Genomic DNA, 17,766 nt, shown 5'->3' on the forward strand with positions numbered 1-17,766 from the left:
ATTACTGAACTCTACAAAGCTGACACTCCCAGGCTTTGAACAGTCCTGTTTTTTCAGATCCACACAAAACAAGTTAGTATGTAATAACATACCTATAATTTGTTTTGGAGAATAGAGAGTTTTGCCTGAGGTTTATCAGGAAAATAATATAAACTCTTGCTCCTGTATGTATCTCTAGGCCAGACTAAAAAATTTTTTTCCTAAAACAGGAAAACATGAAATGTGAAAATCACAATGAAGTGTGTTTCTGTTATGATTTGCATAAATTTTCTGTCTACATTTACATCCCCAAACTCTGTGGTCACGTGAACCATATCCTTAAATTTGACAGTTCCCGAAAAGGAGTGTCCAACCCTTTATCAAGGCTGATAGAAAAACACATCAGGACATGATGAGGTTTTCCTTGCTTATGCAATAAAACAGATACCAAAGTTTAGCTGCCGAATGTGTAAATTTAGCCTGTGTGACAGTGGGAACTAAGGGGGAAGAAAGCAATTTGGGAAATACCTCTTCCCCTTATCACAAACATTCTCAGACCCATTAGAAGACTTTAAAACTAGGTCCTGCAATATATCCATTTTATAAAGGAAACCCACCCTCTGGCTTTAGGCTGTGTGTGACCTATTTTCTGTTTCTTCTTAATGTTATAACTAGGGTGGAAAAACTAAGTAGTATGTCTCAGTCAAAGTGTCAACTGCTAACTGGGCACACCCTTGCAGAAAGATTACAGTGGTCTTCAGTCCATTTCTTTTGTAACTTGAGCATTATTAGATGACTCGTTGGGGTACAGAGTGCTAAGATGTCAGATCCCAAGTCTCAAGCTCTAAGTTCCCTGACTGGATTTGAGAGTCAATTTTATGTATAACCAATGGCAAAGGGAGTTTCTTTCTGAAGGCGGGGGACAAGTTTAGAGATCGGAGTAGGAAGGAGGGTGCGACTTTTTAAGATACATCATTTCAGTATAATGGCTGTCAAACAAGTCATCTCTTGTAATGTTGAAATAGAGAACATATAAATCCCACTGCTTGGTTGGGCTTAAAGATTCCTACATTGTTACTACTGGTTCTGAAAATAATCTTTGTTGATTTGGGAAAGTGCAGTTGAAGGCACATATTTGTTTGATGTGCTGCTGTTACCGTACTTCTTAATATAACAACCCACAAAAAGTGCTTGGAGTTTGAGATTCCCCTCCTCTACCCACCCCATGGCAAATAGGACATCACACAGGTAAATATGAGAAGCTATGAGTTTGTTTCTATTTTTCTCTTTGCAATAAAGTTCTCTCATAAGAGGCCAGTTCTCCACCACCCTAACCTTCTCAAACATTTAGGTTGTAGAATTGCTTTTTTTAGTTGGTTCAGCAAAGGTGGGAATTTTTAAATCCCTGTACAAGCTGCATTCCAGCAGCAACGGCATTTATCTTATTACTGAGTTACAAATGGTCAACTATTTTTTAGGTAGATACTAGGTGAGAGGATCATTTGTCAAAAGTGAGGGAGTGGGGCAATGCTTGGAGGGCCCAGGTTTGTAGCCTTTTCCTGGTTCAGTCTACATTTTATGTTTGGCTGAGAAATGATTATGAAATTCAAATTTTAGGGGCAGGAGAGAGAAATGAAATGAAGATTGTGGGAGTTAGGGAGGCAATGACCTCAAGACCCAAAGGAGAATTCCATGGGACAGGGAGGGGTCAAAGTCTCCAGACTTTCTGAGAGCAGAAATCTGCTAAGACCAGCACTGGAGGCAGCAGCGGGTGGCTGTGGAATCTGCATCATGACATTCACTGTGCATGATTAGTCGCAAACAGGCTAGAAGAATTCAGAAGCTATCAGAACGGATGGTGCATGGTGACAGGATGTCCCCATGTCTTGTTTATTTAAGAACAAACCATGTCTTTGAACTCGCTAAAGTCATAACACAAGAACCCCAGTTGGGTCTTGCCATCTTTCAGAAGGAGAGTGGTTGCCTTAAGCCAGTGTTATTCAGAATGTGGTTGTGACCCATTAGTGTAGGGAAATCAATTTAATTGATTTTTGACCTGCATTTTTTAGTGGAATGTAATAGAAAAATCTGGGTGAGATTTTTGGTAATTTTTTTTTCAGTTGTCTATATGTATAGGGCATGTGTATGTGTGTGCAGGGTTGTAATGTAAAATGTAATTCTCATTGTGGATCACGCCCAAAAAAGTAGAAAAACACTGTGTTAGGCAACTTTGAAAGGAAAAGGAGGGATTGATTGTAGTATGTAATTAGCAGAGTGAGCAAACCCTGCCCAAGTGTTTTTTTTATAGGTGGTGCACCCATGTGTGTAAGTACAAATGTGTGTGGGATCTCATTTTGCTGTGATGTGTTAAGTACAGCATACTTCCTCCTAAGAATAAGAAGCCATAAGATTCAGAAATTTACCTAAGGAGACTTTGCTTGGTCTGATAATTCAGAAAATCTGATGTTTGAACTTCTAGCCCCACATCAGGGCTTATGAGATGCCAGAGATACACCCTTTTGCCATTGACTTAAAATGGCAAATAAATCCTTGATTTTTTTTCAAAAAAAATCAGGTTACGTATCTTTGTGTAAGCACAAGTTGGTCAACTCCCCCCCAAAAAAAACAAACATAATTTTTTTATGTCTTAGACTAAGAAGGAAAAATATAAACTGAGTTACTTATGGTAGCTGGCTGTTAGGGGACTCATTTCCGCGATGTATCTATTTTCCTGACAGAGCCCTAGAAAATCATCAATATGGCTTTATGTTTTCAAACAAAATGAAAAATGTTTCTGCCTTAGCTTTTTCTGTCTGCCTTAAAGTCTCATACGTGGTGACGAGATATGTGTAGAAAACAAAGCAGATACACCTCAGGGATGCTGGGGAAATCCTTTGATAGAAAGATGATGCGTCGGTATGCTGAGAAACTCAGAGGAATGTCCACCTATTAATGGAACATTTATTAATATTTGTCAGGTGTAGACTGTGATACAGGAAAAAAAGACAGTGATACAAAATGGCAGGCATCTTGTTCACCAGAGGTTTGCTTTACATCCCAGGATCTCAGTTGGCTTAGACAGGATGCTATACAAGCCTGAGGACAGGCTCCATTGCCTCCAAAGCAAAGCAAGGACTGCGCTCTTCAGTTACAGATTGTGCTCCATCAGTTTTCTTTAAGTACACACTGTTGGTCCTAGGAGGCTTTAATTAGCATCCTTTCCAAGGAAACAGAAAAAGAACCACCACCGTCACCACACTGAAAACAGCCGAAGCACATATACTCCTCACACTTTGTACCGTCAGGCTCATAACAGTTGGCCTGAAAATGAGTCCACGCGAGAGGCACAAGACAGACAGACTGGCTACAAGACTCACTGCAGGAAAGAAGAGAGCGGCAAACATCCTCCATGTTTAAGGAACTAGAGCATGTTCAAAATGGAGCAAGGAACGGCCCACACTCCCTTCTTACAAGATCCAACAGATTATTTTCCTGATTTGAAAGCTGTCCCCCTAAAGCTGTTATGTTTCTACAATTGAAAATGTTAGCTTTGCCTTGCCATGTCCTCTGAGACTTTGATAGGAGTTTATCGTATGCTGGGGGTTGCTAATTCTTCCAAAACCTGGATTTCTGGTACTTGCTAGTTGCTCAATAGGAAACGACAAAGTCTATAGTTTTACTTGACCAAAAAAAAAATGAACCCATAGCATCTTTCATCATAAATATAATGCCCTGGGAGAGGAGACAGCAGCAAACCAGACAGGTTCCCAGTACCCAGCACAGTGCCTGGCACACAGTAGGCACTTAATACATGAATGATGACTGGGCTGAGGGTGTCAAGGTCACAGTGGTGTTTCTGCTACAATGTTTTGGGTTCCTGAAACCACAGACTTCCGCCTCATCTGTTAGCAAAAGTGTATAATTTTTCTTGGCCAATATTATACTTGAATTTGATTCATACAATCATAATTATGGACCACTATAAATATCTTGGATTTCCTCTCTGGGTACCTTTTTCTGGCCAAATCCTCATATAAAGAGATGATAAGCCACACTGCATTATCCCCAACTTGCCTGCAAAGATTTACAAAAATAAACCAGAATCTTCTTATCCAAAGTTACCAAAACAAAAAAAGTTGTGAAATTGTTTTGCTGTACAAATGCAAAATGACACTATTAGCCATAACATTAACTTGCTTAGCTCATTTCCTCGACTGCACTATCACATTGAATTTTCACACTGTCGTTTTTCTGCCATTCTAAATACGACAGTTCAATTACTAAGGAATTATCTTTCAATTAATTATTTTGAACTTTGTATAAAACATGAGCTAACATTTTCATCAATTTTTATCCATAATTACCACATCATTGCTTAAGAGTTCCCATTTTCAAAGGAAAATTTGTTACAGCACAATGGAAAACAAAGATAAATCTCATTTCATAAGTAAATGTAGTATAAGTAGAAGATAATTGAATAGCTTATCCATTGTATCGTTATTATTATCAGTCTCAGTGGCTGAATGCTAACATTTTAACTGCCTTCCAGCTATATATTTTTAAATGTGATTAAAGCATACAGTCTCCCAATAAATTTAAACAGCTTATGAAAGGTCTTTACACGGCATCACTACCATACATCAAGAGATGAATGGTTTGTCTAATTTGCTAGCCACTTGGGTCAAGTTTACTTGAAGCAGGAAGCATATTTATATGAGGAATCATAACATAAATGGTCTCTTGGGAAAAGCTGTTTGTGAGGGTTTAACATTTTTGAAGTATGCTCTTGTATATATCTTCTAAAAGGGCATTTTGTAGGCATTGGGTCAAAGCGCCTTAAAACCTCAGTGCAGTCAGACATATTTACCATAGACGCTGCCTGGCTGCTCAGGAAGACTGACGGGTGTGTGTTTTGAAGGCTGAGGCTGATGGGAGGGAGGAGGGCTTGAGCCACCTTCATTTGAAAAACATTCTTTAGGACCTTGCTATTTAAAGTATGTTGGGGGAAGACAGCAGCATCACACAACTGGGAGCTTGTCAGAAATGCAGAAACTTCACCCAGACCCACAGAATTAGAGTCTACATTTAAACAAGATCCCCAGATGATATACAGGCACATCAGAGGTGGACATGCACTACCCCCGGGACCCAAGGCCTCTGCTTACAGGTGGCCCAGCCTGGCCTATGGCGTCACTTTCTCTTTCCTTCTCAGTTATAAAATCGTCCTCTTTGAGAGGCTAATTTATCCCTTTGGCCAATGTTTCCATTTCTGTCTCATCACTCCCACACTCACTCACCGTACCCAGATGAATTTATCATCATTCCATGTCCCTGCTTTTATCAAGAAACCGCTTCTCATACCCTCTACCTGACATCACCCACTGGCTTCTTGCTGCTGAATAACCTTGAGAAAGTCAAGGAATTGCAATGACTCCCAAAGCTATGAATTTAGTCTGCCTCCCTCCCTCTTCATTTCCCATTGAGATCCCATCCTTCGAAGTTGTCCACTCAAATCCATCTCCCTATCCCATTTTAAATCCCTTCTGTTCTTGAGGAGGGGATTTTTTTGTCCCTGTTCCCACTCATGGATGCTGCCCTCCTCTAATTTGCTAATATTTGTGGGGTGTTGAATAGAAGAAAGGGAGTCATGCCAGATGTTTGGGAGAGGAGCAGACAGGATTTACTCAGTAGAGAGAAATTGCATGCAGTTACTAATGCCTCATTTGGCAGACCCCTTATCCCCCTTCATATGGCCCCACCTTTGCACTGAGAGGCTCAGCCTGTAGCGGGTGCCTAGAACTCTGCACGTCTAAACCTGGACCCAGACTGGCCAGCCATTGGCCCCTAGAAGCAGTTTGGTCCCTCTGTTCCAAACTGTGCTGGGGCAGAGGGCTCTGCAACAAAGTGAGCGGGGCATTTAGAAGCACGTTGCTTACAAATTCTGGTCCTGTGGACTAGGGGTTAGCGCAGCCAATGGTCAAGGGAACATTCTGGGGTCAACAGGATGAAGACCCCTTGAGACTCCTCTGGAGTGGTCAGTGCCCAGAATAGATTTCTTTAATCAGAGGAGACTGGCAGGGGAAGAAACAAGATGGCTTTCTGGCCATAGTGAGTCCGGGGGCCACGTTTGCTGCTTCCATTCTTCTTTAGGCCAACAAACCAGTTCTTCTCCGCATGCTTCTTGGATACGTAGGTGTTGTAATGGTTTTCCTCCAGCCTTTCTAGGAACAGGCATTCCTCACTTGGTGTCTGCTAAAAAGGTAGCACCAAAAGAGGGGAGAACCGTTAGTGAGTGGTTTTAAGCAGGCCTCCTCCATTGACTAGCTGTGTGCCCTGGAGCAAGAACTGAAGCTCTCTGTGCCTCAGTTTCCTCTTCAGGAGAAATGGGATAGTTATGGTGTCTATTTCAGAGGTAACGAGGACTTAGAACAATGCCAGCACATAATGAACCTTCACTCTGTGTTAGCTGTTGTTCCAAGCTCCCCTTCCATTTGCCTCTGGACTGTGGAGCCTCCTGTGGGGACATCCTGCTTGACCAAAAGGCGGGCCCTTTTGTAGAGGCCTGGGACATAGGCGTGGCCATGAAAACATTCAAAATCGTTAAAACCAGACTGTGACATAGTGGCAGTATTTCAAGTTTGGACTTGAAGAAAAACAGGAAAATCTAATATCACTTTTTATGCCAGTGAATTTCACTAATGGTATCAGGATTTTACCTCAGTGTTGTTATGAACATAAAATCTTGTCCAAAATTTGTGCTAATCATGAAAAATATCCTGGATTTTTTCTTAAATGAGGATTTAAGAAACTGAAATGACTTAGTATTTTTTGAAATGTATGAAAAGAATATATACTCTTCTGAAAATCACAACTTTACTGAAAATAAAAAGAAAAAAAAGGAAAAACCACCTCAAAAGCCACCACCCAGATATAGGCAACTGTTGGCAGTTGGTGAACATCCTTCCCTGCATCTCTTTATGTAGACATAGAAAGATATACATAAGGCTAAATGGATATAGATTTATGATATTACCAAAATGCCATGTTTGATCCAATGTTTTACAAATGGGCAATAAATCTATGACGCTATGTTCAATCTGACTAGCAAGAAAAATGCAAATTAAAACAAAATTGTTTAACATATTTTGGCTATAGTATCTGAAAAAACTAAAAAGATATACAAGCCCTAGTATTGGTAAGAGTATGGGAAACAGGCACTTTTATGCACTGTTGGCAAAATAGACTGGTGGAAACTTTCTGAGGGTAGTGTGGCAGTATGTTCCAAACTGTTAAATATGCATTACCTTGAAAGAGCAATTTCATTTCTAGGAATTTTCCCTTAGGAGAGAGTTGAGCAAGGACAAAAATATATTTTCAAGGATGGTCTTTGAAGCATTGGATATAATGGCAATAAACCAGGAGCAAACTAAATATCCATTAAAATGTGATTGGATAAGCAGATACTAGTGCATTCATACAGTGGAATCCAATGTAACTTTATTATGCTGGGAAGATAGACACAACATATTGAATAGTACAGTTATTTAAAAAATTTCTACCATCCACTACTTTGTTTACTTGTAGTTCATCTGTGAGAGAGGGGGGAGAATCCCAGTTATCTGTACTTTCTGTTTGTCAAGAGTGTAGGAAACATTTATTATATTTGGATTGAAAACAATTAGGTGTGTGCCACCTGACACATCTGCCTTTGGCCTATTCCAAGTCATGGGCTGTCTGCATCCTCTTTTCACCCACAGTGGTTGATGATTACCTTTATGGTGGTTTCCAGTCGTATTGTTCATTGTTCTCTAATTAATGGTGGGCATGTTTGTCCCATTAGACTGTAAGCTTTACTGAGGGAAGGGATGAGTCTTGGCTTTGGTTCCCTCCCATGTCTAGCACAGATCCTTGCAAATAATAGGAGCTTGCCAGCTTGGTGCTGGATCGAATTTGAATCTTGGGAATAACGTAAAGCACTTTAAAAAGTTTAGCTTTTATTAGTAAGGAGCTATGTAGTAGGATGTTTCCTGCTTCTTACTCATATATAGTCCCCTGAAATGACAACTGGGTGAGACACTTTAGATCATTTTGGAACAAGATGGGCTATAAATAGAATATTTAATTGGATGACTCTGCTGCCTCTAGAGAATCTTGGTCCAGACATTAGTGTTTGAAGCACATCATCAGGGGTAGGGGAAGAGGCGGTTTTGGACCTATGTGGGTTGCCCACTTCCCCGTAGGGAGAGCTCACCCCAATGATGCCCCCAGCAGGCGTCAGGCCCGTCTTCCATGACGAAGATGAGGACAGTCATTCTCCCCACCTGATATCTCTATTACACTGGCGTCCTCGACGCACACAAAATCACACAGAATGGCTGAGTCACAGATGAGTCAGCCAGCCTCACGGGAGGTACTCCCTCCATCCCACAGCCAGAATTTGTCAGCACTTGTTATGCACATGGTTCAACCCCAAGGGCATGTGGATTCACTATTGATTCAAGTCTGTTGTTTCAATTGTTTTCTTTTTTACATTTGTCGTGCTTTTTTTCCATTTACCCAAGTGACTTATACCCACTGCAGAAAATTTGAAAAATACAGGAAGGCATTCATGCATTATAAAAGCACCCATCTACCATCTCCCCCAGAGATAAATATATTAATATTTTGGTATATAGCCTTTCAGACTCATTTTTAAAATAAGTATATCCTTTCTGCACACACAAACATTGGAATCAGGATGGATTAATATCTAAAATTGGTCAAGAGCATGAGGCAGAGCTTTGAAATATTTTAGAATGTCTATCAAATTTTCTATGCAAAAACTACTATGCATAATATGTTAAGATCACCCTCTGAATATTTCAGGGGAATCACAGTGACAGACAGGGTTATGGGGGAGAAGGAGGTGTCTGGAGCCTATCAAACTGGAGGGGTTCTCCAATATTTTTATACAAGCAAGAGAAGGTTATAATAAACATCAAGACTGATTTCAAGGTGGGGGGGAGCCATCAAACTGTCACCTGTAAGCTAAGAAATAATGAGGGCAAGGGATTTATCGGCTGATTATTTGTCTTATGGCCACCATGGATCAAGTGCCTCCAAGATGCCAGACCTCTGGCTGGTGTGTTCTGTGTGTTGTCACTGAACCCTCTTAAGCTCTGCAAGAGATAATTATTGTCTACTGCTCTCCCCATTGTAGACAAGCCTCAGAGGGTGAAGTAACTTGCCAAGGTGGCAGAGGCATGAGATGCAATTACATTGAGCCTGAGATGGATAGATAGATAGATAGATAGATAGATAGATAGATAGATAGATAGATAGATGATGGATGGACCACCTTTTAAAAATGTCTACAGACTACAGAGCAGTCACCATCTAGTGCCAAAGAAACCTCTTAAAGTTGGCCTGGTTGATCTGTATTTTGGAAAACAGCATGTTAGAGGCTGCCTGTTACCCTGATGATTTCCTCTCCTGACCCTGAGCTGGCAGCATGAAAGAAATGAACTGTGTTCATACCCCAAACCTTGGCAGAGATGACAGCTTCAGAGAGGGTTTCCTGTGCCTACTGTCACGTGGCAATTTGAGATAAGTCAAAGGGAGCCCCAGACTCAATTCCTCTGCCATGCTGGCTGCCATTTTGTAGGCATCTCCATAAAAGGAAGGAAGGCGGGCTGTGAATTACAGCCAAGTCTTAATTATCAACTGTTAGGAGAGAGAAGGGATAATTGAAATCCAGAAATAATTCCAAAACCTGGGGCTATTGGCTTCAGCTCTCTCTCTAGTCAAATCTTTTACCAGAGATGCCAATAGGGGGAAAATCAGATTACCTCTATTTCTATTCTTTTCTCACACTGACCAGTATATACTGGGTCTAAAATGTGTAAAGCATAAACTATAAGAGGGAAAGAACAGATGTAGAGATTTTGGCAAGTCAATAAACTGTTAGACTAACAGCTTCTCAAGGGTGGTGACTTGGCTTATTCATCTGTGTATTTTTAAAAAATCTAACACAGTACCTAGACACAGGAGGCATTTGATAAATGTCTGTTGAATTAAGTTATTAAACTTTTCATCTTCTTAGGTGACCCTTCTAGAATAAAGGAGGTCATTTTCAAACTTTTGTAACTTTTAAGCATGACATATAAATTACTACAGTCTGGGCTCTGCAGTTTTTGCAAAAAGCTTAAGAGACACACCTGGAATGACCTATAGTTACTAGAATACCTTACAAAGACAAGCCTGTCCCAAGTGTCAGTTGCATGACAGGAGAGAGCTGTCTTGTCATCTTTGTACATCCAGCCCCCCAGTCCAGTACCAGGCTCATCATAGACACTCCAGAAACATTTTTGGAATGAATGAATGAAAAGGGAATAGGTCTTCTCAAATGAGTGACCAGTGACTTACCAAAATCTCAATCACTATTTCCTCTATGTCTATGTCATAATGTGTTTGAGTATTTTGAGAGAATACCACAAGAAACTCTTTTATGTTTGTGCCTAAAATAAGGCAGAATAGAGGGTGGGAATCCTACTGGAAAAAATAACAAACAGAGACTAATTGTTGCTTTATAGACTGGATCACTCAATGAAACAAGATTTCTGGAAACCTCAGACCTTGGCTGTGTCTGGAAGCTTGTCAGCCTCATACTTACTGAGCCGTATAAAAGCCCGCCGGTGTCCATGGCTAAGTACTGGCCGGTCTCCGCACTCTTTATATACACCTCCCCCACGCTTTCCGCACTGAGCTGCAGCTGAACTGAAATAAAAATAACATGAGCAAAAGTAAATAAACACTAAGCTTTTGTAGGTAGGGCCCAATGGCCAGGACAGTTAGCCATGGAAAATGATGTTCCTTCATTTTGCATAGGCCTCAAGGATACACCACAAATTAATAAAAATTGTAGAAATTCAGTTTCTTTTTCTTCACTCTTGGATCCCCAGCACCTCACACAGTGCTCTGCGCTGGGACAGCCAATATATATTTGTTGAATGAATGATATTAGGCTAGTATTTGCGGAGATGATTCTACTGCTCACCACCAGTAGCTATTCTCTTTGAATTGTGTCTCCACCAATGCTTTCTGGAATGAAGTGACACGGGACAAAGGAGAGAATTGTATGGCTCAAGGTTTGGCTCAGCCACCAACCAGCTGAATGACCTTGGCTAGGCTAGTTAATCTCCTTTGACCACAGTCTTCTTATCAGTAAAATGGGAGGGGCTTGGGTTCATTCGCCAAAGTTTTCTCCAGCTATTACATTCTCTAAAACAAAGATACATTTAATAGGAATGCCTTAGACAAAGGAATATTATTCAGCAATAAAAAGGTGATGGGGGTGATGTAAACGTTCAAAAATTGATTGAGGAGATGGCTGCACAACTTTGCAAATATACTAAAAGCAATTGAATTATATCCTTTAAATTAGTGAATTGTATACTATTTGAATTGCATTTCAAAAAAGTATTTTTAAGTGTACTATATTTTCATTGTTCTTTACAGTTTTAAGGAAAATTTCACATACATTTTTAAAAATCAATTTCTCAGTATATCACCTAGTATGTTTAGTAGAGATCGAAGAAGGGGAATAACTTTTTTGATCACCTACAATTTGTCAGGCAGCATGCTAGTTTCTATCTTGGTATAAATAGATTTAGAGTGTGGGCTCCAGAATCAAATGGCATGGAAACCACACTGAAATACCATTTCAAACTCATTAGAATGGCTACTATTTAAAAAGCCCCACAAAAATGGAAACTAACAAGTGTTGGCAAGAATATGGAAAAATAGCAACACAGGTACATTGTTGGTGGAAATATAAAATGGTGCAGTTGTGGAAAACAATTTGGCATTTCATCAGAAAGTTAAGTACAGAATTACCATGTGACCCAGCAATACCCACTTCTAGGTATATACTCAAAAGAATTGAAAGCAGGGACTTGAACAGTATTTGCACACTGATGTTTGTAGCAGCATTGCTCACAAAAGATGGAAGCAACTCAAGCGTCTAGCAATAGATGAACAGATAAACAAAATGTGATATGTATATATGTGTGTGTGTGTGTGTGTGTGTGTGTGTTTATATATGTATATATATATATGTCTATCTATAAGGGAATATTATTCGGCTGTAGAAAGTAGTGAAGTTATGATACATGCTACAACATGGATGAACCTTGACAACACGTTGAGTGAAATAAGACAGACACAGAAGGACAACTATTGTATGATCTCACTGATATGAAATACTTAGAATAAGGAAATTCAGAGAGTAAGAAACTAGAATACAGGTTACCTGGGGTTGAGGTGGGGGTAGAGAGTGGGGAGTTAATGCTTAACTGGTATAGAGTCCGTTTGAGGTGATAGAAAAGTTTTAGTAATAGATGGTGGAAATGGTAGCACAACATTGTAAATGTAATTACTACCAGTGAATTGTATATCATAAAATGGATAAAATGGGAAAATTTAGATTGTGTATATATTACCAGCATAAAATTTTTTAAAAAGCCGATCTAACTATACAACACAAAGAATGAACCCTAATGTAAACTATAGACTATAGTTAATGGTATAATTATAATAATATTTTTCATCAATCGTAACAATCTTACCACACTAATGCAAAATGTAAATAGTGGGGAAAACTGTGGGAGTGGGCGGGGAGAGGGAGAGGGGCTGTGAGAATGAAATGATTTCATACATGAAAGTGCCCGAAACTGTCCTCATCATTTCCGTTGTGATATGTGACTTCACCTGCTCCATCCCACAGGTGAGGAGACTGCAGCTTGACGAGAACATGCTTTGCACAAGCTTATACTACTAAGGGGCAAAACCACACACAAACCCAGGTAAGTATCTTGCTTTTTCCTCTCTTTCACACAGCCCCTTGAGCTCTGGATATGGAATGGATTGCTCCAAGTCCAGCGATACCCCCTTTCTTGGACCCCATCATGTTCAAGGTCAGATAAGATGGTGGTTGGTCATTTGCAGCCATAGAACGGAGTTAGTTACCTGGGACCCACATACGTAGGTATTTAGTCAAGCACATTATAGGTGCTAGAGAAATCCCAAAAGGCAGGTCCTTGTGGAGGGGGTAATCAAGGAAGCCCTATAAAAAGCTTTTCATTTCCTACTTCATTTCTATTCTGCTGCCTTAGACAGTACCCACTGGTCTTGCCCTGGGAGTGGGTAGCGTTTACTCTGCCATCTGGGGAGTCCCATCACAGCCACATCCAGGCCTCATAGAGGTAGACAAGAGCCAGAGGCCTGCTTAACACATGCCTTCAGCCCTCCACCACGAGCCCCACCGCCAGTGTTGTTGTGCTGGTGAGAGTTCGTCTCAAGAGTTTCCTCTGTAAATATTATTTCTCCAGGATGTCCAAGTTTCATAGCTCATTTTCACTGGATTTCTTTCTGGCTAAGTTTCTTAAACATATATCCTTCTGCAAGTGGGGCTGGCAGGAAGGAGTAACACCCAGCCTGAGCTGCTTGCAGAGTTGACGAGGTTTCCAACTCCCTAGTGAGATTTCATTCCAGTTTTCCAAACATACATCCTCTTGCAGCTGCTGCTGAGGAAGAGCTAGGAAAGAGAGAACAAGAGAAGGGAGGCCTCGGCAAGAGAGAGGGGACGACCACCCAGCCTCATCTGAAGCAGCAGCTCTTTCCTCTTGTAGTAGAGCTGGGCCAGATGGACAGAGAGCCATTCAGGCAACATGTATTTATTGAGCACCTACTATGTCCTGAGAACTGTGCTGAATACCAGGTTCCTCTGTAAACTGCCTTCGGGGTCCCTGCCTTCAAGAAGGTTACACACAGTTAGGGATATAGACATATGAACCTATGAACAACGAACCAACACAATAGCAAAAGCGCCACTCATTTTTGAGCTAAAAGCAAACAAAAGTTTAAAAACTACTATTAAAACTCCATGTGTGTATATATATGTGTGTGTATAAGCATTTCTGTTTCAAAGAAAAGCAGAAAATAATATACGTGAATAAAGAAAATGGAAGAATACTTAGAGTAAATCCTTGATGAAGATTTTGTAAAAAGCACAAAACATTGTGCATAGATCATGAGTCTATATGTAGTAAAATATAAAATATGCTCTAGATACAGGCCAAATTCATACAAGTTGTTGCTCTGGGGAGGAAGAGAAGAGTTAAGACTGGGAGGGGAATGGAAGGAACTTCACCTTCATCCTAACATGTATTTCTTTAAGAACACAATTCTGAGTCAAGAAGAGCCAGCTGGTAATACTGGGTAACTCTGGGTGATGGGGTGGTTGTTGAATTACCCTTTGTACGTTTAAGGGGGTGGGGGTGGGGTAGTTGATGTTTAAAGCAGGGTTGTCAGTCAATGTGCAAACATGCAGAGCTGCCCGAGCTCCCGGTTGTGCTCCTCTGACCCTTGTGCTGCTGTGTGACCCAGCTCAGTCCTGCCCCCAGGTAGCATCTAGACTTGAGCATAAAGGTGGGTATTCTTGGGGGCAGACGGGGAATCAGGAAAACTAGGGAGGCAGGAGAGGGGCAAAGGGACCTAAAGCCACGTCTTGTCCATTCAGTTCCCTTTTCCAACCCCCTCCACCTGACTTAGCACCCAGAGCAAAGGAAGAGGCGTTTCTCCTCTTTATCCCACACAGGAAATTTAGGGCTTCTCATCTATGAGCAGGGGGTTCAGTGGGTATAAAGGCGCCCAAAGAGGAAGGGGCAAGTACTTTTTAGTAAAATGAGACAAATACATTTGTTCATAACATACTTATTTTTTCCCCAATTCTGAAATGGGGTCAGCAATTTTTGACTTAACCGAAGAAATGGAAAGCAACTTTTTAAAAGGTGCTGTTGTGATAGATATAAATTTCTTAGAGAAATTCAAATGTGTAAAACATTGTAAAAATGTGCCAGAGGAGGCTTGAAAGTGTTTGCTTAGTGGATCTGTGACGACACATGTCCCCATTATCATCCAGAGTTCTGCTCCTTTATTAGGAATGCATTGGGGTGCGGTGGTTTGGGAATGGCCCACTTACCTAAAATAAATGTCAAATAATGAAATGTATAGAAATCACTTGTGCAGATCCCATATCTACCTTGTCCCTATGATCAACTTTTGAACCCCTTCCTGGAACCCTATGTACTTAGTCGTAAAGGGGAACCCAGTGTTTTTGATGGAATGTACCAGCCCCCAAGTGTCTGTACCTTTTTTTTGAGAGACTATAATTTTATATCTCTGGTTTTTCTCCTCTGCTCCCCAAAGCCTTTCCATTAGGTCTTAGAAGTGGTTTATTTGTGGTAAGACACGTGATCCCTTATTTTCCAAGGACAGAAAGAAGGAAATGGAGTTAAGAGCCTGCCAAAGCCAAGAGCAGTGAGCTTTGGGGTACTGCGCCCCATTTCTGAGCACCAAGCCACCTTAGCATCTCTCAGGAATTCTTTAAAAATAAGGTTACAACTGGTGCCTTCAGTGGGGGGGAAATGCGGGGAGAGGGAGGTTCTGCTTCCGTAGCATGTCCGTGGCCTGTAGGTCTACTTTCCATTTCTTCTCTCAGAGAGGCCAAAAGGGACTACGTGCCTGGTTTATTCTGGGTTGGAGACTTCCTGTCCTTTGCTGTGTTTACCCAAAGTGAGGTCAGCCTCATTCAGAACTTGGTGAGGTTGTTTTATGTCAGTGGCATTTATAATTAAAACGTAGCCACAAACCGGGCTCTGTGCAACATTAGAGAAAGATAGAGAAGAAGAAAAATTGCATTTGGGAAAAAAATTCCAGTGGTTTGGAATATATATACGAAGAAGACTTTTCTTAGAACCTGTAAAGGTGTCTGCCTCTCCTTAAGGGCCTAAAAAAGGTAACCTGGAAGATTTTTATATTGTCCAGGGACTGTATGATATTAAACAAAAAAACAACTTTATGTATAAAAATCCCCTCTGTATAATGAGATGAAGGATTTTGGGGAAGGGGGCAGGGAGTCCTTCTGCATCACCCAGGACCTAGGTTACCACGCCCCGTGAGGGCTGCCCTCTGGGAGAACGTTCCTGCCCTAAAACCTCCCTCTCCCTCTCTGACTTCTGACAATAGGATCCAATACTGCCTGTCTTGTTCATTTGAGAACAAGCGGGAAGCAGTACTTACGGGGGTCTCAAAACAAAGGGGAGGGAGGGCTTTCACAGCAGAGGAGGAGCCTGCCCTTTATAAAGGGCTGCAAAATGGGGTTCTTTTGGCCCGTGAACTTCCCCAGTGCAATTAGATGTGGTTTGATTTGTAAATATTCGATTGGCACACACTTTTCTCAGGTACCTTTCCACTCGTGTGGTGGGAGGGGCTGATAATCCAGCTCCCCACATGGCCTGCATGTGCTCAGTGAGACAGGTACCAGGTGGAGGCTGCAGATTTCAGGCCTCGGTGAGCTCTGGCTATTATTTTTCAGTTATTTTCCCAGTTGTTAATTTCATTGAGGAATAAGTCATGGCCACCCTTCAACAGGGGGAAACTCCAGCAGAAAGATCAGAGTCAAACGTGGAGCTCCTCCTTGCCTCTGGCCAAGATGGCTTGTTCTGTGGGAGGGTCTGACAGGGCAAGGCTTGCTGAGCCAGGGCCTGAGCACATTACACCCTCATGCCAGGCCTCGAGAGCACCAAACCCAGATAGCCACAGAGAACCTGAAGAAGACTCATCCTCAGCTTGGTGAGCCATCGTAGCATTAACTGAACTGACTCGGACCATAAGGTGATGATGATGATGATGACGATGATGATAGCAACTACCATTTTTAGTATGTACCTGGCAGGGTGCTAAACACGTTTACAAGCATTATTACACTTAAAACCCCAATTTTCCTGTGAGGTGGGTATCATTGTCATCCGTGTTTTAAGAACAAGGAAACTGAGGCACATCGAGGAAAAGTAACTTTTCCAAAGTGACACAGTGGCGATGGAACCTGGGCCTGCACCCACCTGACTCCCAGGACAGGCTGTGTGGGTCCAATAGGTTTCTTGATTTCATTTTTTGGGGTGAAACCACCATCATAGTGATGGTACAGCTATAGAAAGAACCTTCATCTTGGAAGCAGACAAGTTGGGTCTGTGCCAAGGTCTCCCAGTTAATAGCTGGTCACATGCCCTGTCGGCATCAGTGTTCTCAGAGTGATGATAATGAATAACTTCTAGGGGTTGTGGTTAGGTGGAAATGAAAGAGTCTAATGCAATGCCTGTCAAATATCAGGTGCTCTACAGATATTTATTGAATGTATTATTTTATTTGAATTTATCTGCTGATGGATGCTCCCTGGATAACTGGGATTTGCAAAGCCTGGTGAGGAAATGGGCTGTAATCCTTGGCCATTAGTTTGGAACTAATGTTTACTGAACATTTTACCAAGTAACAGGCAGTAGGCTAGACATGAAAATTACGGTGTTGAATGATAAGGGACAATGCCCTTGTCCTCAGAGAACCCAGTGGGAGAGAAAAAAACATTAAATAACCATGCAAATAACCGTGCAAGGAGAGCTGCCCTGTACACAAGGCACCCCTCAAATGCTCTGTGTCCAAAATGGAGCTGATCAGGTTCCCCTGCAGCTGAGCCTCTTCTGGGAATCTCCCTCTCATGGTGACACCACCAATTACCCTGGGAGTCGACATACATCCTCTCCAACCCTGTCCTCCCCACCCCGCCCCTGGTCCCCCAGGTGCTGCAGCTCTTGCTCTCTGATTTTGCCTAGCAAATGTCACCACAATCTTACCGTAAGACCTACAGCCATGCTTTGTGGAGTTGTGAAGGGACAAATCAAAACCATCTTCTCC

The 17,766-nt window shown here is 41.5% G+C and overlaps 2 protein-coding genes across 3 annotated transcripts in view; one reads left to right on the top strand and one right to left on the bottom strand.

Annotated features, from left to right (window-relative positions):
* The window catches only part of LOC119507776, a 387,511-nt gene that overhangs the window by 267,590 nt on the left and 102,155 nt on the right, over positions 1–17,766 (top strand). Inside the window, exon 7 of the mRNA XM_037800927.1 lies at positions 12,743–12,821. The gene's annotated coding sequence lies outside the window, so the exon portion shown is untranslated. The remainder of the gene's footprint in view (positions 1–12,742; positions 12,822–17,766) is intronic.
* Positions 2,952–17,766, bottom strand: part of FGF1 (fibroblast growth factor 1) — a 101,520-nt gene continuing 86,705 nt past the window's right edge. For both annotated transcript variants that reach the window (XM_037801462.1, XM_037801463.1), the window contains 2 exons: positions 10,631–10,734; positions 2,952–6,231 (listed from right to left, as the gene is read on the bottom strand). In XM_037801462.1, coding sequence (XP_037657390.1) covers positions 6,037–6,231; positions 10,631–10,734 — 299 coding nt within the window. In that variant the 3' untranslated portion in view covers positions 2,952–6,036. The remainder of the gene's footprint in view (positions 6,232–10,630; positions 10,735–17,766) is intronic.

This window comes from Choloepus didactylus, chromosome 13 (genome assembly GCF_015220235.1).
Source record: "Choloepus didactylus isolate mChoDid1 chromosome 13, mChoDid1.pri, whole genome shotgun sequence".
Taxonomy (NCBI): Eukaryota; Metazoa; Chordata; class Mammalia; order Pilosa; family Megalonychidae; genus Choloepus; species Choloepus didactylus.